Source organism: Lonchura striata, chromosome 6 (genome assembly GCF_046129695.1).
Source record: "Lonchura striata isolate bLonStr1 chromosome 6, bLonStr1.mat, whole genome shotgun sequence".
Lineage (NCBI taxonomy): Eukaryota > Metazoa > Chordata > Aves > Passeriformes > Estrildidae > Lonchura > Lonchura striata.
In genome coordinates, this window is record NC_134608.1 from 47858222 (window position 1) to 47878013 (window position 19792).

The 19792-nt window shown below is 42.2% G+C and overlaps 1 protein-coding gene across 1 annotated transcript in view; it reads right to left on the reverse strand.

Moving 5' to 3' along the window:
* Positions 1-12089: 12089 nt before the first annotated feature.
* PTPRJ (protein tyrosine phosphatase receptor type J) overlaps positions 12090-19792 on the reverse strand; it is a 74052-nt gene continuing 66349 nt past the window's right edge. Inside the window, exons 18-24 of the mRNA XM_077784259.1 lie at positions 19016-19106; positions 18128-18201; positions 17805-17939; positions 17268-17387; positions 16751-16911; positions 16133-16268; positions 12090-15397 (exon numbers count right to left, since the gene is read on the reverse strand). Of these exons, the coding sequence (XP_077640385.1) occupies positions 15239-15397; positions 16133-16268; positions 16751-16911; positions 17268-17387; positions 17805-17939; positions 18128-18201; positions 19016-19106 (876 nt within the window). The 3' untranslated portion in view covers positions 12090-15238. The remainder of the gene's footprint in view (positions 15398-16132; positions 16269-16750; positions 16912-17267; positions 17388-17804; positions 17940-18127; positions 18202-19015; positions 19107-19792) is intronic.

Below are 19792 nucleotides of genomic sequence, written 5' to 3' on the forward strand. Positions count from 1 at the left end.
CAGTAAAAAAAAAAAAAAAATCAGTCTTACTATGTGTTATTTAACAGTAAATCCTGAAGATGACCAGGCATTGGTGACAGTTATGCATGAAAGCAAGTCCAGAAAAGCCTTTGGAGGTCTTTACTTGTAAATTTACAATCTGAATAAGACCAGGCCTATGTATTATCAGTCTGAACACACATATTTTGGCAGCAGATGATACATTTTGATACTAAAATCTTAGCAGAGAAAAAGCACAAGTGGTCTCTGCACAGTTTTACTGCCCTGCTGGCATTTACCTCCCCAACCTCTCTGAGGTTAAAACTATTTGGATTTGTTTCCTCAGAAATCTTGCACCAAGGTGCTTTATCGGCAAAGCTGAGTTGCCACCCAATCTGACAGCAGAAATCCCAGAAAACCTTGGTGAAATCCCATTCTCAGCAACATTGCTTTGTCTCCTGACACAAAGGAAAAGTAAATGCCATCCAGTCTTCACCTGCAATGTTACATACCCTCACCTTCATCTATTGGAGGACAAAATTGTCTGTAGTGCAGACAGTCCATTGGAAGGATGAGACTTTGCAAAAAACTACACTGCACCTTGAAATGGGAAGGGATTCTTAATGAAAATCCAAATTAGAAGAAAAAAAAAAACATTAGAATATGAAGATTGGAAGTTAGAATGAATTAGATATTGGAATAGGGTCAGCAAGACATCATTAACAATAACTGGTTTTTGTTTTCATGTTCCATTTACTTTAATCTCCTGCTTTATATGGATATATTTTTACATATTTATGTGAGACCTTTGCTCTCTTCTTACATATTTATATGAAACCTCTCCTCTCATGCTGGTACTACAGCTAATTGAAGGACAACAAGCCAAAGATGTGTCCCCTGGTCTCTGAAGGCTGTATTACACTGGAGGAGCTGGAAAAGAGGCTCCCCAGAAGCCACACTATGCTAAAATCAGGCAACACAGAGGCACAGCCTGACTGAATTCAGCAGCCTAGACTTTGTACTCTGATCTTGAAAAGCTGCATGTGCAAGCATTTATGATCTGGATTTTCCTTTGATGTAAATTGGTATAGACCCATATCAATTCACACAGGCCTTTCTTCCAGCTGGGGATCTTCTGCTATCTCTGGAAAACACAGGGTCCCGTTTGGAGCCACGCTGTGCTGCCATATTGTCCATTCCAGGCAGCACTGGGCAGGGAGCACACACCAGCCCGAGCAAGGAAATGCTGAGGGCTCCCTCCAACAGGGCCTTGGGGCTTGGAAAGAGGCTTGGCAAGCAGCAACTTCAGCAAAGCCTGCCTTGGCTGCAGAGGGGCAGCCAGGCTGGACCCACACCTCCGAGGTGCAGCTGGCTTAAGGAAACTGAGGGACACTTGGCAGCAGAAGAGGAGCCCCAACACCTCTGGGAGCAGGAGAGCACAAAGCCAGGACCCACACCAGTGACATATGAAAGAGGGGGATGCCAAGCAGGTTCCCAGAGCAGCCTGCCTCCAGGAACTTCTTTATTTTCGCACAGCTGAAAATCAAAAAAACATTCAGCCAGGCAGCTGTGCTGGTGTCCCATCCTACTGGCAAGCATTGGGTTGCTTTAGGCTGGAAGTTGTGCACATTGTGCTAAAAACCTGGTGAACACATACATTTTATTCTCCTCTGTGTTTGGAGTGAGGTCAAACTGTGCAGAGAAGTGCTCCTGCAGGGTTTGGTTTATCACTCATCATAAACTTTAGTTCCAGGACTTAAATTCAGCCATGGAGAACATTTTCTAAGCTGCTTTCTGCACATATTTGAGGTGGTTTGGGCTCTAATTAATTTGGAACAGGGCAGGGAGTTCAGAAATTTTCCTTTTCTCTCTCTCACATCCCTGTGTCCCACTTTAGTTTTAAAGTGGTAAGGCACATCTCGATTAAGGCACAAGGAGGGATAAGAAAGAGAAAGAAAAGAAATCTAGCTGAATTACAGATGGGTGACAGGGTCACCCATCAATCCACTTGTGTACTCAAAGCTTTTCAGAATCCATAACAAGAGTGGCCATGCAAATCAATGAGTCATTGCAACAGCTGAAGGAGAAAAACCCTACACACACACAAAAAAAAAAAAAAAAAAAAAGAAAAAGAAAAGAAAAAAGAAAAAGGAAAAAGGAAAAAACAGAGAAGTCTGCTTATCTGCTGAACCTGCTCAGTGAGGAGTTTCCACAGTATGCTTGTGATTTGCCTAGCCATAGCCCATTTTTATTCTCTTTAGCACATTTATCCTTTGTGAACTAGGGTGTTCCTTCTGGGAAAGCTACAACACTTTCTTACACCAGGATAGCCCAGCAGCATGCAGGAAGCCTATGGCACTCCAAGGAACTGAAGTGTATATTTGTAGTTAGAGCTAAGGCTGTTAAATCTGCATTTGGGCTTCTCTGTAAGACAAGATCAAAAGCTGCTTCCTTCTTCCCCATTTCTTCCAGCACCTGGATGTGCAGCTGGCATGCATGTGTCCTCAGTGAGGGGGCTGGACAGTCTTAACCTTTTAACAGCAGTATTCTGCTTTTCTGTGTTTTATGGGCTCAGTATTTGCACAGTTTTTTAATACTTACTTATTTTTTAAATATATAGATGACCTCAGTGTTAAAAGAGAGCTTCCCTGTGAATTGTCTACCCCTCTGAGAAGTGAGATGTCCTCTCTGGTCTGCAGGTCATCAGACATGGTATCCAGTGGCCCTTGCTTCGAGGGGGAAGGCTGCTTTGGAGTGAGCAGAATGTGGAAGGAGAGACAAGATCAAAGAATTTATCACGATTCAGTTGCAGTGCTCAGCTCTAGGTTGCTTCACACACTCCATGAGCAGCCTGTGATGAGCAAAAGGGATGAAATCAGCTCTGTCAAAGCTGGGGGTTTTGTGTAGCAGGTACATGTAATAAACATCTTCTGTGTATGGTGTCCTGTGATCTCTCATGACAGATACCCAACTTATTCATTAACACAGGAAAGGAGACCTTAAGTGATTCACAGCTGAGGAAAGAAAAAAAAACACATCATGTTGCTCAGAGGTCTGATTCAGATGAAGCAACTCTGCAAGTCTAATAATGCAGCTTTTGGCCTTTAGTGTTATTTATGGGAAAAGTGAATTTGAACAAATCTGCTAGGTTTGTTCAATAAAATGAGGGGACTGGGTTTTTATTTACACACACACCCCTCCTTAAATCAGTTTGACACTGCAGTAGAGTTGATGCCCTCTGCTTGGCAGCCTCATTACCATCTGTAACAAATGTAACATCTTATAAATAATTTATGTTGTAAGAGCAAATACAGTTTAGAAGAAAGAAAACATTTTGGAAATCTGGGATCAGAAAAGGCTAGAGTGAGTCAACACGGGCCTCTCTGTTTCCATGGAATTAAGAGCACTACCCTACCCGCCTTAGCTGCAGTCAAAGAGCAGCCCAAGTGACCAGGCAGGAAATACTGCCTCAGTTTACCAGAAAGGGAAGAAGAGCACTAAGCAGGGAAGGAGATCTCCCAGGCTGGGAGTGTGCTGGACTGCGAACCAACAGGAGCCAAATCTGTTTTCCATCTCTGTTGTTGATTTCTGTCCCACTCTAGGCTGACCCCTAACTGTGAGGGGGAGGAAATCTATATAAATAAATGAAAAATTTTAGCAAACAGCTGTTCTGGCATCAATATCTTGTCACATCTCATTTTCTGCTTGTTGAACCAAACTTTACCCATGCTTCCTCTGCTGCACTTGGCCTAATTTATCATGCATTATGTATGTCCCACTGTCTCAGAGTTTAATTATTCATTAATCCCTCCACCCTCACCTTATTCCCCTTCCACGTGCGCAAGGACCAAGGGGCACAATTCATCAACTCAAGCTCTCCATCACCACCAGCTCTCCAAGGTGGGAGCCTGCAGCCTGGCCCAGCTGTGGACATTGCTGGCCCTGCCTGAGATCCCCACATCCATGGATTCGCCACGTGCCTCAGACCTCGGGAAGGCGTAGGAGCACTGCCTTGGGCCTGGCTGCTGATGCACAGAAATGTCATCTCCTCTGGGGCTCCTTAACAACCCTCCTGCCTCCCAAGCAGCTGCTGTAGGCTGGGGGCAGCCCAGTGTAACTCCTAAAAATGTGGGAGGGCCACCAAGGCGTGTACCAAAAACCCCAAAGCGAGGTCGGAAACAAATTCTCCTCATCCCCCACAGTAGTGGGAACCCTGTGGAGCCACCTCAGTGCCCTCCCTCTCACCTGGGACGGGACTCATTGTTTCTCCCAGCACCATTTTCACTCCATTTCTGCCTGGAGGGAAATACCTGAAGAAGGCAAACCTTCCTGCTGGGTGCCAGCTTGCACAGGGGCCACGCCAGTGCTGCTCCCAGCAATGGTGGGAGTCGGGGGTAGAGTAGATGTGGCCACATCCGACAAGGCCTGATGGCGGCAGGGTGGGCAGGAGAAGATCCCTGCCTGCTGTGGTGCAGGAGAAGATCCCTGCCTGCTGTGGTGCCCAGGTGCTGGCAGCTGAAGAGCAGCCACTGTGAGGAGAGGGGCCAGGGGCTGCCCCATGGCTCCCCAGCCACACCACCGTGCACTGCCTCTCCCTGAAACTGGAGCTTTCTCTGGGAAAAGGTTCTCCAGTGAGAGCACAGCTCTCAGCAATAGCGAGGGACAGTGTGAGGAATAGCCCTGACAGCAGCCTGGGGTGCACGAGAGGTGAGACAGCATAAAGAACATTCATAAACCCATGGAATGAGGAATTACATACAGCACAAAGCTATTTCTGAGAGCCAGGATCTAAAAGATGTTCTCAACTGCCAGTGCAATGGGAATCTTGGTTTGACTCGGGTGTGTTCTCAACAGGATCATGCATGGGACCTGTGAAGCATAAGAAAGCACTTGATGCCAGCCAGTCCTTCCAAGTCAGCCCCCAGCACGCAAGTCCAGCCAAAGTGAGAAAAAGTAGAAAATTATTACTGGTTTTTGTACCTTAAGTGACAGATAACATTGCTTTTTTATTCCAACCCCCATTTCTAATCAGCCGCAAATAGACTGTTCTTTTTTAAAAAAGAGCACTTTTCTCCTGTTTTTAGTAGCAGTGATATCCCACAGTGCAGAAGAGGTATAATCTGCTGTCGCCACTGTCCTGGGCCAGTGCTCTCACCTGCACTGTATTACTACTTCATTTAGCACAGAATGCCTCAGTCAACACCACTGCCTAATGCAGCAAGTATAATGTGTTCTTTTCAACTTTAAGGCTTCCCCTCCAGCTTGTATAACATTGTTCAGCTGATCTCTTAATTTCCTACATGCAAAAATCGAAGTCTTTGTTCTGAAACCACACAGCTTTCATCTGCTGCCAAAGGGGAATCCATCTGGGCGCTGTAACTTCCACCCTTTGAAATGAGCCCTCCCCACACCCACTAGCAGACAGGAGGCCTGTGGCCACAGTCAGGATGCCTGCCTGGTTTTGGTTTACCAGGGAAGCAGGGAGGATTGGAGAGAGCAGGCATTCTCATCCTAGTCCCAAATCCTTCCTCACAGATGAACCTTGCAGGATGGGGGGATTTCCCCAGGTGTAGCATGACCCTAACTACCACTGTCCTTTTCATTGTCTTTCTGCCTTTGGTCTGAATTTAGTTAGGCAAAAAGATGGGATTTCATTTAACTGTAGAAGTTATTTTGGGTTTTTCCATCCCTTAGAGCACTATGGAATTGGTTTCCTGTGCTGTGGCTCTGCTTGGCGCAGAGAGCCTGGGGCTGCTGCTGGGACTGTCCCATGATGGAGATAAAGCCTTTCTTTGCAAGGCGCAACTGTGAAACACTGCTCTGTCCACTGCAAATTTTTGGCTGGTTCCCCTGCTGCTTTTGCATATCAAGAACCAGATCATAAAGCCAGATGCATCCCATGGCAACTGATCAACCCCAAATGTCTCGTCCCCCACCCACAGCCCTTAGCCCCTGCAGGTCCCACTTGTCTGGCCACCCTCACACCTGCTGCCTGCAGCTCAGACCTCCACCTTCTCTTTCAGTTTCATTGCTGAGCTTATTTCTTGCTGTCATTAGTCAATCAATTCCCCCATATGCGAACACTGAGGCATCCTGAGATTGTCACTTCAAAGGGCTTTTGTCACCAATAATTGAAGCACCTCCACCCAAGCAGACTGTGCTTTTGATCAAGGATAAGCAGTTTGCTCCTGACTGTGGGCCAAGGAAAGCTATAATTTGATCACAGTTGCTGGCAGATGTCCTAGTGAGCAGGAGAAACTCACTTTGCTATGCTTAGTAGCTCCTGCCTTTCAATCATGGGAAATCATAATTTGACTATTAGCATGTAAGAATTTTCCTTACACACCAGCAAAGTTAAAAGGCCACTGTCAGCTTGGAACATGACACCTTTCCTATGGAGGCTTCACACTAATCTCTCCCTGCTGTTTGCCTATCGGTTCTGGAACAGTCACAGGTTACTGAAATGTTAGATTTTTTGCAATGGAAGTATTTAACTCTGAAGAAATTATTTACTTTTTCCTTTTCTTTTGTGTGAAACAAGAAGCACCACAGCTTCACTTCTGCAAATATTTGCAGTACACACCTGCAATGAAAAACACAGGTTTTCCCCACCACATCCTCTCAGCACAGCAAGAGTGCTTTCTGCTTACCCCAGGCTTGGGAAGGCAATTCATCCCCACAACCCAGCTGCTAGCAAAGACATCAGTTCATTTTGCAAATTCTTTTTGGGTTATTTCAAAGATGATTGTCTTTGTTAATGACAACAACATTGAATCGCCTACAAAGCCCTCTGATTTTATTCCTACACCACCCATTTTGCTGAAAGGAACTACTCAGCTGTTTGCAAAAACTGCCTTCAAATGTCTCCTAAAAATTTTCTAAGAAGTCTGAAAAATGGTAGACAACTGCAAATGCTGCCTATTAAAGTGACCATGGTCACCACACTGCTGTCTCATGCCTCAGCTGCTGGTTGTTTTTATCTCCTGCCTCTGGCCATATCCCTGATTGCAAACTCTCATCAGGAAATGGTCTTTCCCTCCTTGGCAGCTGGGTCCTCAGCCCAGAGGAAGCAGCCACCTGTGTCCTCCAGAGCCATCCTACCTTTTCCAAAATAAACTAAACAGCAAAGTCCTTGGAAGCTGAAATGTCTGCTGAGTGAAAGCTCAATCCCAATAAAAACTGCAGTGTTTTGTGGCTTTTTTTTCCAGGAGCAGAGAGAAGTCTCTGCAGACTGTGATGCTGCTGGTTTTTCCCAGAGATTCTGGCTCTACCTTGTCAAAGCATTTCAACATATTGATCACTTCATGTAGTAAATTGCAACTACAACATTGTTTCATCTGGAACCAATTGACCGTAGTTCATAGAATAATATCCATGTACTTCTAATGTCATTTAAAGCCAATGACTTGGAGAGAGCTTTAATGTAATAACATTGTGCCTTCATCAGGCTGACTTGCAAAATCTCATTGCAATAGAATAATGTAACCAGAGGGGGAAAAATAAAAATAAAAAGTAAAAAGACATCTAATTTCTGTCTGTGAAATGGAAAGTGGATAACCTAAATATATGCGATGGATGGCTCAGTGCAATGCTCCTCAGAAAAGAGCATAAACTTTCTGCAGCTCTTTAGAATAAGGTCCTAACTCAAATCTATAAATCAGATAAGAGAATGCTGAGTAAAAAACACATCTTGAAATAGGTCACAAGTAGAATACTAAAACCTACATATAGGAGAGCTGTTGGGGTTAGGAGAATTTGCTTTCTAGTGCCTCAGAATACCATGTGCAGAAAGTTTAAAAGGATATTACTGATTGAAATCCATATACATTCAGATTCCATAATCTCTGTCCCATCCTCTTCTGTGTGATTTATATTGCTAAAAGAAAAAAAACAACAAAAAACAAACAAACAAACAAAAAAACCAAAAAACAAAAAAAACCCCAAAAAAAGTAAAAAATGGAAAAATAGGAAAAAAAAAATTTAAAAAAGCAAGCTCGGTTTTCCAAGGCCCTGTGCAAACTGCCTGCTCTGTCTATGCCTACATTCCCTCTGTTGTCTGACTTGCAAAACTAGGGGAGGAGAGAGAAGGTCATGTTTCACATGTGACAGGAACCAGACCTTTCTTTAGATTTCTCAGTATTCCAGTCCCTTTCACTAAAAAACACATTTTAAGAAAAAAACATGGAATATTTTCCTAAATCCTGATCGAAACAGCCATGTTCATCTTTACCTTCAATTGCTTAAAAAATATATCCAAATTGTGAATAAACAATAAATTCTCAAGAAAAATTTTCTCAGGTGGAACTTTTCAAATCTTTCTTGAGTGGCATTTTTAAAAGGCAACACTTTCTAAAATGGAAAAAAAAGAGCTAATTTTCAAAACACCAAGTGGCAACATCAAGTGTCTTAACAGAAATAACATGACTTGTACTCAAGTGACACCACTGAGCTGGACACAAGAAAATATCTATTACAGCAAACATTATGAAATGTACTTTCTGGCATCTCAGTCACCTTTTAGGAAATCTTCATGCAGAGGAAAACAAATTCAGTAGCTGTAGGCCTGGCTTATAATTAAATTACAATGAGGTTAATGGTTTGACTGATCCACATTGGTCGCAAATTTTTCTCTGTATTTTGGTAAGTGGCCTCCAGAGCTCAGCTTTCATTCAGCATGTAACAACCAGGCCTGTCACCATCAGCACTGGCAGCATCACTCAGGCCAGGAGGCAGCACCTCAGAGCTCTTCAGCTCAGCCAAATCCTACTCAGAGCAGATCTTCCACAGGACTGGTGCTGGTACACGAGCATGGGAAGTTCTGATGTGAAATGTTATTTCCAGGTTTGATTTATGCCTGGCTCAAAAGGCTAAAGGATTTGAAAGCATCTAGGCAGTTGAAGATAGATCTTCCAGAAGATTTAGAGCTCTCTCACACACCTACCTCCATCATTGCCCTGTTTGTAAAAAATGTATCTATCACTAGAGTTCTGTACTGAAATATCACAGTATTTCAAATGGGAGACAGAGGAAGCCAAAGTAAATCGGCAGATGCTGCCAGATGTTTTAAAAGCTACATTTAAAATCTCCCCAAGGACCTGTGTAAAAAAAAGGCAGGGAAAATTCATGTTTAGTGTTACACACACACAGATCCATTAAATGAAACAGCCTTTTAAATGTTATTCCTATTGAGTAGTATGAGCAAACACGTCATTGTTTGCTGTCTTTATTGATGTATCTGCACTGTGTTCAGCAATCTCATAAATCTGTTATTGCTGGGAACAGCTGTGGAGCAGACTGATAAGCTGGGAAATGAGCACATAATGCTGAATGACCAGCTGCAGGCTGGTCCCAGCCAGAGCCCTTACACCTTGGAATACCTACACCATCAGAAAATGCCTAGGTATCAGCAACACTGAAGTGTAAGATCACTTCCCGAGGTAGCAAAGGATTATTTGGCATTATTAGGCTATTGCTAATCTTAGGAGTTTCTGAAAAAAGGTCTCCTAATCAGGTGTACAACACTCATACATATCCCTGTGGAGCAGGCAGACAGCCATACACAGGCATGGTGGCCTGGCCTTAACGAGTGACCTGGGCCAGGGCAAGGATGGGGAAACAGCACAAGGAGTGGAGGCAGGATATCAGAATCTGGGAAGGAAATAAAGGAGCAGCCTGGCAGGGAAAGCTTTCCTTGGAAAGACCAGTGGTATCATGTGCCATCTGGAGGCTTAAACCAGAAATGAGCAGGATATATTTCCCTTCTGGAGAGGCAACCATCACCTTTTAGGTACATACATACCTTAATCAGACTTAACATTAGGCCATTATCAAAAATCCTGTTTTCCTTCTGATAGCATACTCCCAACTCTGGAAGCACCACATCAAAAATCTGCTAGACAAAAAAATAAAACAAGTCTAGAAATCCCTTAGAGAGGATCCTTGATTTCCTGTCCATCCTGCCCTGCAGTGAAACAAGGGCAAGAGCCTGGCATTGTGTGTGGAGAGTGCTCTGTCCCTCACACACTGAGCACACAGCTCTTGTGTGTCCCTAGAAATCATGTCAGCATTATGAATATACCAGGAATGTCCAGGAGACATCAGCACTACACTTGGAACATTGCTCCAAACAATCTGGCTTTTCTCTGATTACTTGGAAAGTTGGAGATAAAATGTCAATTCACATAACTCACTTGGGATCAAATTAGACACTTTTCTCAGTGAAAGAGGATAATTTGCTAGCTTTGCTTCTGGCTGTCAGAAAATTAGTATATTAATTTAAAATGTAATAAACCCAGGGAAAGCAACTTGAATGGGGTTCTGCTAATAGGGACTAAGAAGTCCCTGTTAATAATAATGAAGTCCCTGGATTCATAATCTTCTTCAGATCTAAGAAACAGCTTGAGAAGGGCTCCCAGCTTCTCCCCCACATGAGATGTACTAACAGCTCCTTCCATTCAGCCAACACTGGCAAGAAGCAGCTCCTCCTGGTGCTTCCAGTTCAGGTTTTCTGCTTCATTTGCCTCTTCCTCCCTCACAGGCAGGAGGCTGGCACAGGCAAGGCGTTTGCCAAGTCCAAGGGTAACAAACCTGAAATGAAACACAAAATTGGAGAGAGGCACTGTTTGGTATCAACATCAAAAACACTTCTGCAAATTGCTGAAAATGGAACAGTTTGCAGGCAGAGGTTTTTCAGCACCATGAGGTCTTACATGAGGAGCTGAAAGGGACTCCCTGAAGCAGTGCCACAGCAAAAGAAGAAAGGAAGTACAGAAACTTCTCTTGTGATACAGGAAATAGAGAACACTGTACCTGCCCGCCTCAGAAGCAAGTAAACTGTGAATCTTTGCTTGCCCCTCATTCCAGCCCTTGACTATAGTGATTGCATCTGCATTTTTAAATTAGTTTTTACCCAGAAGACCCAAGAGTTGTTAAGATCTTGGCTTTTTCTTTTTGCTTCAGAATAGCACACTGTGGAAAGATTTCTGGTGGTTTTCCCTTCCAAGCCCCCATTTCTGACCCTCTTCCACAAAAACACATGTTCAGCTCCAAACTCTATTTGCCTGATAACACCCAGCCAGGAAGGACATGCACAGGCAGCATCAATACATCCCATTTATCAAGCCAAGACCAGGACAGAAATATTACATCCTGTCCTCTCTGATCTCCATCTCTTCTGTCTCCAAGGCAGTAAATTAATATGTGCCAAGACCATGTACAAAATGTGATTTCCAGATATTCAGGTTCAGCTCTAGCCACAGGACCAGACTAAGGCTCCAGATGGCAGCCAGAACAGCTGGCTTTCCTGAAGTTCTCATAGCACAAGGTAAGACCAGGGCCATGTGGCTGGCACATGATCCAACTAAACAATGACAAGACAATCACACTTGGCTCTTCCCATCTCACCATGCAGTTGTGTCAGAAAACAAAGTAGTTGCCACAGAGGATCACAGAATTTTAGTTTAGTGTAAGCACCCTGTGAGGAACTGGAGAGCTGCTGAGTGCCAGTATCACCCTCCAGGTATGTGATCCTCTCGGGAGTGATTCAAATGGCAGCCAGGAATGGCAACTAAGAATTCTGGCAGAAAGGCACTTAACTGAGATAACTTTCTATGCATCTACAGACAGGTGATCTGTAATCCAGCAGCCAGCTATAGCATCACAAAGCTATTTCTACATCCCCTTCTGTCACCACCTCCAGACACTGCAATATCTTGAACAGATTAAATAGTCCTCACTCTTGTTTCTCTGGAAGCAATCAAGTCTTAGAAACACTGGTCCCCCCCCAAGGCCACTTTAGTGAATGAAAATCTTTGATGGACATTGGATGATGGTCCTGTTTCCTTACCTGGTATCAAGCCCTTCCTTTAGAGAAGCTACCAACTGCCAGGACACATTACCATCAGACCCAGGGCCTTCCAGGGAAGTCTGAATGACAGATTAACACCGTTCCAGGGAGCTTCAGTGACTGCAGTACAAAACTGACTCAAGTGCCACCTCAGAGGATGGGAGCCCACTTTTCATTTATAAAGCTCTTCTAAAATCAAATGGGTATTTTAGCAGTTAATTTGATTCAAAACAAAATCCCAACAAAGGAAAAATAAGACCAAAAGTGCTCTAGGATGATGCTTTTTAATTGTTATTTTTATATTTTTAAGAACAAATCAAACCATTAAAAATATTACAGACATGTACTGAAATTTCCTGTACAACAAATATGAAAACAATAAAATTTGTACATCATTTCAAGATACTCAACAGTCACTTATTTGAAACACATCAACTTTTCCCTTCTTAAGCAGGCCCCAGATAGGAAGAAAGAGTTAAAAAGAAATGCAAGAGATGCAATTGTCACAGAGTGGAGCTTTCAGTGGACACGTGTAAATAAGCAACAGTGAGAGAAAACACTGACCAAAGAGACAGATCTCAGCAGTTATAACACAGAGAACATCAGAGGGTAGGGAGAAAACATTTGCAGGAATTCAAGTCATCTTGACCAAGACAGATCCACATGGTACTGGAGCATTACCTGCAGTCCTTTTCCTGCAGGGGCATCCTATAAGGAATGTCCTACTTATTCACACTGACATTACACCCAACTTTATGTTTGCAACAGCTTAAGCCTTACCAACTTTTTCCCCATACACAGAATCAAGAGGTCATTTGCTTCAACCTTCTGTCTCTTCTCACAATGCATCAGTTTTGGAAAAACACCTGCATACAGTTTTTAAAAATGGATACTCATTAGATGATGGCACACATGAGAAATTGATGCCTGCTTCCAACACCAAAATAATGGGACAGATCCATTAGTTTTCTGTAAGAGGATCTGGGCAGTGGTTAGGCAGAAACATCTACTGTCCTAGCTCATTTTCTGATGTTCTGCTGCAACAGAGTAGAAACAACACGGTCTAGCATGGAAGACTCATCTCCCTCTCCTCTATGCTACACAAAACAAGGGCCTCCTGAAGTGAAAGAGCACTTGCCACTAAGGCAGCAAGTTCTTGTGAGACCTGGAATGACAAATACTGGCTCTGTGCTCTGCACAGATGTGCAGTAATTAAAAGAATAAGAGAGTTAAAGAAAATAACATGACTGCAAAGGACAGACTTTCCTCCTTCCCAGTTCTTTTGGAATGGTTCTGTTTGGTGCAAGTGGTTTATCTTTGTCATCTGACAGCAGCTTAGGAAGAACGCAAATGAGACATCCACTTTGTGGGCTGCCAGTTTGGATGGAGCTGGGCAGGATCAAGAACCTCAAGATGAGGCTTTTTTAAAGTATTTCCAGAGGAAGAGAAACAAAATTATATTCAAGAACCCACAAGTGGCTGCTACAAAAAAAAAAAAAAACAAAAAAAAAACAACAACCCCAAACAAAAACCCAATACAAACAAACAAACAAACAAAATCAAACCCCAAAACCTAACAACCAAAAGTGCACTGTGGTGTGTCCTCCAGTTTTGCTCACACAGCACACCACAGCTTCACACCAGGTTGTAAAAAGTTCCTCAGGATATTTGTAAAGTTACAGTTGTGCACCAGGAATTCCTATGTTCTCCTTCAGCTGACATTAAATCCTGTGAGATTGCTAGCTTCCACTGTAAAGCCACATATACTCCTAGCATCTGTAGCTTTTTTTGACAACTCTACTAAAACAAAGAAAAACCCCCAAAACAACGACAACAAAAAAGCAGCAGAATTCCAGGGACTCTGGTTATTAAACCTTCATAAGATTTTTTCCCTGCTTTATAGCTATTCTATAGCATTATTCATAAACTTCATATTCATCTACAATGCAACCAGTGCAACGATCCAAAGACCAAAAAACACACTTCTCCCCACCCCACACTACCTAAGTCCTTCATTGGTAATGCCTTCCTAAGTCTAACAATTATGTACCAGCAAAATAAATCCAATCTGATCCTTAACTTGTGAAATCAGCAAACGGGGGATTTCTGCTTGTTCCTTCAGCTTCCAAAAGGACCAGTCAAACCAAAAGCAGCAGTATATTGCAAATAATTACAAAACAATTACACTGGATCAGTGAGATGCAGACAGGTAAGATGTGTCTCAGTTTTGAATGGCTAAAACAACCCAGAAATTTGTCTTTACAGCAGATTTTTGTGCAATGTCTTTTGGTAGACACAGTAAAGCCAGTCGATCTGTTTGGGAGTGCTTGAACACTTGGAACCTTAGTTTCAGCATTTTCACAGATTTATATATTTGAGGAAAAACAACAACAATGATAAAAAGACACCAACCTGAGAAAAACTCATTAGAGTGAGCATTATTCAGTAAATCATATATTGCACCTTTAAATAAATCATTATAAATTGTATAAAAACAGGAATATCAGGCAGGAACAGGGAGGAGCTATTCTGTCCTTCATCCACACGCCCACACACCCCCCCGCACACACATTCACAGATTCACTTGCTCTGTTTTTAACTACAGTTAAAGCTCGGAGTGACAGACCACACTCCTTTTCCTCTGGCAGAGGCACCAAAACATTAAGGCAGGGGATATTTGTGGTGAAATGCAAAAACAAAGCTCACCTCCAAACTTCTGGAGAGTCCTGCCAACAGTGCAACTACAGTTAAGTTTGACATAAGCCTTATTTAAAAATCTGTGTTCTCATTAAGAGTTTCAGTACAAAAATAGAATCTCTGCTGTTTTTTTTCTAGAGTAGCAACTAGAAAAGGCACAATTTCCAAGTATGAATGTCCATTTGAAGGAGCCATTTGTACTCCTTTTTTAAATAAAAAGGAACACAGAAAAAAAATAGATCACAGAGGCACATACCTATTAACTAAGTAACCAGATACAGTAGATAAAATATGTTCCTGAAACTTATAATTAAATATATTAAAACAACCCACCAGCCTGGTGTCTGTAAATGAAATCATATAAAATTGTAATAAAAAGCTTGTGTTATTATTTTAATATTTAAACTCTAGTTCACTGTTCATACTGCAAATGCTATTTCACCTATCAGTACTGTTAAATTCCCAAGAAAAAAAACAAGATTCCTCTGTTAACTTCAAAAAGTTTTGCTTGGGTTTTGTTGTTTGGGTTTTTTAACATCAGTCTGCAGCTCCTGCCAGTGTTGTGTTTTTCCTCCTGCAGATCACACCTTTGAATGCAGACAGAACTGGAGAAGCCAGACATGCGACACTGCACACAATCCCAGAAAACACGAGTCGGACACCTCTCTCTGCGGGCAGGTAACACCTCCTGGATAGGGGCACTGGGTTCCTTCTGGACTATGCATGGTAGCCATTGGCCTTCCCAAAGGCTGGCCCAGGTGTGAAGTTTTCATAGATTGCCATTGCTGTCACATTTTGGTAGATAAGGTCCGTTTTCCTCTCTCTCTGGGATTTAATGATATCCATGACACACTGGTTTAGGAAGACATACTGGTCCTGATGGGAGAAAGAGAGACAGAAATACATTTCTAAAAAATACTTAATTTTGGAAGTAATTCTGCTTTTGAATATAGGTTTGGGCACTGCACTGAATGTTATCACAGTGCTTGTTTTAGAACATATATATAGGTACACATTTGTGGTAATTGGAAGTGGGGCTGCAGCAGAACCTCATCCCCAGTGGGCACAGCTGTGAGCAGCACTGACAGCAATGGGCCATGGAGTGCCCAGGTGCACTGACCAACCACCAAAGGGAACAGAGGGCACACAGGTGCAATGCATGAACATGAGGGGTATAAAAGGTTGGGCTGAAGAACAAGAAGGGCAGATGCTTGCTGGATCATAGTAATTTCCATAGGAATACTTGTATTCCTGCAGAGCACAAAAGAAAAGATGCACACTGAGACCACTTTACTCCAGATAATTCTGGCTCACAACTAAACTATAAAATCCACATAGGTAAAACTAGTCTGCAAAAAAGTCGGATTCAGGATTTGATTTCTTCCAGCTGCAAATGCCAGTCCTACAAAGCACTCTGTAAAGACATTGCTTGGATGTACTATGCTCCCTGGCTGCAACTACTTTTGTGGAGAAAAGATGAGGCAGGAAGGAGGGAAGTTAAATGAAGAGCAATTTTAACTCCTTAGTATCTCACTGTCCTGAAATTCAGAGCTACATCTGGCTGATTATGCACATCTGAGAAAGGTGCTGCTGGATGGGAGAGAGCCTCACCTCAGTCTGCACCATGAGGGGTCGGTGCATGCGGAGGTCGTACACCACTCCATACACATCCACGGTGTTCTCCATCTCCATCTGCTGGATCAGGCGGTCAATGGCGATGAATGTCCCCGTCCTCCCGACACCAGCGCTGCAAACAACACGGACAGGCTGTTTGTGCTTCCTCCCAGCCACCTGCTCGCTGCTGGCCTGATAAAAAGCCAGGCAAGCCAGGATGATGCCTCCTACTATTTCAGCGGCATGGGTAATAAAATTCTTGGCAGCACAGAGAGGTGGCTCTTACCACCACCAAGAGGGGCTTCTCAGCCTTCCATGTGCACAGGATTATACAAGCTCTTGAAAGGACATCTTTTCCAACTCAGTTTTCCAGGCTAGGAAAGATGCTCTGTTCTTATGATATTTGGTACAATTTCCTTTGCTACCTACACAGCATTGCTACTTACTGAAGCAACAGGCAGAGGTTTTAGTTTGGCAAGGTAAATAGCCCACATCCTTAGACAGAGAGGCTTACTTTGGTTTTAATCCCACTGAAATGGAATTGACTGAAAAAAAACCCCTTTTTTTTTGTTTTTTTAGACAAAAGTGTGTCTAACAGAAACAGCTTCTTCCTACCTGCAGTGCACCAGAGTAGGTGAGTCCACTGGATTCTGGCTGTTGTACTCATGGACAAGGTGCCTGAAGTTGATGAGAAGGTCTGTTGTCTCTGGCACACCGTGATCCGGCCAGGAGGTGAAATGGAACTGGCGCACTGTGTGGCTCTCGGGGGTGTTGGACTGCAGGAAGAGTAGACATTAAAAAAACTAAAAAAAAAAGACAGTGAAAACTGGCTTCAGAGGAGTAACAGCCGGGCTTCCTGACACGTGTTTGGGGCCAAGCTCAGCTTAATCAAAGATGCCTGTTACAACTGTGCAGTGATTTGACCAATGATATTCCAGTTTCCCTCTTCCTTCTACTGTGGTTGAGAATACTTTGAAATAATTTCCTTGTACTTTTACTTTACTCCAAGTTCATATCTACTGCACTGTATTTCCTGATGAGGCTAATTTTTTGGTCCAGAAGATATTACAGGTATCTGGATAAGCACAAAATTATTTACACACTAACAGCCAACAATCAAGGTAGTCCTCACCTTTTCTACAGTGAAATCCCTTATTGTCCATTCTGGAAGGACAACTTCTGAGACCATTGTCACAATAATGTCACCATAGCTCTTGGGCTGTTTGTCTGGCCAGTACTGCTCACATTTTGTCTAAGAAGAGAGTTACAAAGTTAGATACATCACACACAGCAATGAAACAACTCACTTTTAAATAACACACCACCTGAAGCAGGGATAGAAAGTACATCACCCTTCTCAAGGCTATTCCAGGACAAAAGAAGATCTATCAAAATCATTCTTTAAAAAAGAAGACCCCACCCTTAACAACAGTGATCCACAACCCTCCTGAGACAATCTATTCCGGTAGTCAGCAGATAGAAAAATAGGAAAAAGCTAAAAAAACCCCAAAGCAAAATAATTAGCATTTTTTTAAATTAGAAAACAATCTTCCAGCAAGAGGATTGTTGTTAAAAGACAGTGGCCAGTCTCCAAACCACTAAGGTAACAACAAAACTAGAAGAGGTGCAGCTGCCTTCAAGAGACAATTCAGTATTGATTGCAACATACCCGGGCTTGTTCCACACATTTTGTCAACATAACAATAGAGTAGATACTCTTTTCCCAAACCATTTGCCAGAAGTCTTCTATAGTATTGGGTAATGGACCTTGTGCAGCAATAAATGCCTTCTTTGAGTTATAGCCCTAATAAGAAAACACAAAATAAATATGTATATATATATATATATATATATATATATATATATGCATACACATATATATACACAACATCAGTGAGAAATAAAAGCTGATTTTAAACATCATTATGAGCCCATATGCCTACATCAGAAAAATACACATTATATTCCATTTCAGCTAATGAAGCAACTTACAGGCATATAGTTTGCATTAATATAATCACCAGTTCCAGAGGTTTGATTTGAAAGTTTAACACGAGAAATATCATCTGCAGAAAGAAAAAAGGAAAAGACAACTATGAATTTTCAAACTGGAACCTTGAATAAGAACAATATTGTTTATCTAATGCATGGTTTCTAAATAAAAAGCATTCAATGGGCATTTTAAGAATAAGACTATAACCTTAGGAATGAAAAATAGCAGTAGGCTTCAGAAAAAGGAGTGGCCATGATAATCAAGAAACGCAGATTATTTTTGCTTTAAACATGTTTTTTTTTTAAACATGGTATTGCCAATTTATATATTTTTAATCCAACACAAGATTTATTAGTTTTAATTACTGGATAAAAAGAAGTGCTTTGTCTCCTGCTGCCATGGTAGCTGATGTTTTTCCTGCAAAGCATCCTTAAGTACCTGTCATTGTTCACTTTTCAATTGCTTCTGACTCTGCTACATTGGGATGCCCACAGGCAGCTTGACAGGGCTTAAACTCTTACTTCATCTGCAAAACTGGCCTGCAGGGTCTTAATATTTCTCATAGCTTGCAAATTTATTTGTCTGTGGTCAACTGTTATCCTCTTGTGTTTTCAACCTGGATTGTACATTTCTCACAAATGGAAAATTAAAGTTATTTTGTTAAGGGAAAGTTCTTTAAAGAAACTTTCTGAAGAAATATCCTTGAGGAAAGGCTTTTTCAGGTGTGTTTTTACAGTGACTTTGGGAAAGTAGCAGCCCAAAATCATTCATTTAGGAAATTATATTTGAAACCTCTGAGGACTATTAAAGCCAGGTTTGCCAAACCCAGTGGTTTTCATTTAAAAACTCAACCAGGAGAAGATGCCAACCCAAAGAGAATAACTCACATGGCAAGACATTGTTGTATCTATTTTTCCCCCTGTTCTCAGGAAGTTCAGCAGCAAATTTGGGCTGATGAACACCAGCAGCCTTGAGTTCCTACAATAAAAGGAGGATTTATGAGCATCTGGTCCTGGTTTAGCAATCATACAAAAACAAAAAAGTAGTCCAAACACTTGTGTCCTGTGCTGTAAATGTAGGCATGTTAAACTGGGATAAATGTCAATAAAAATCATCTTGTTACAGAGTGGGAGTGTGACAGTGGCAAATCTTTTAGAGAAGAGATTAATACAGAAAATAGGAATAGCAGCATGTTTAAAACCCACAGATGGACTTTAAAAGCCTGGGAACAGTTTTGTGGAAACAGACACTGATATCAATGGCAGCTCCTTCTGTCCCCAAGGCAGGGAACTACTGCATAAACTCTGCAGGCATTACAGGGAGAAAGGAGCAAACACATCATGAACCAACTGAAGGAAGCAAAATCTGAGAGGAAGGCAAGGTGAAGCACCAGCCTGTGAAGTACAAAGAGACAGAATTTGAAGAACAAAGTCAATTAATAGCTTTGAGGAGATGAGAAACAGAATGAGATTCTTTAACAGCAGACATGACAACACAGAAGCTTCCCTGACACCTCCTTCCTGTCCTTTGTCCTTACAACAGCTGAGCTTTAGCACATTTCATAGAAAAACTCTTGTGGTCAGTAAGCAAATCATAATTGCTGTTTCCCTTACTGAGCTATTAACAGGTGTAGTTTGCAAATCACACCCACACACTGAAAAAGC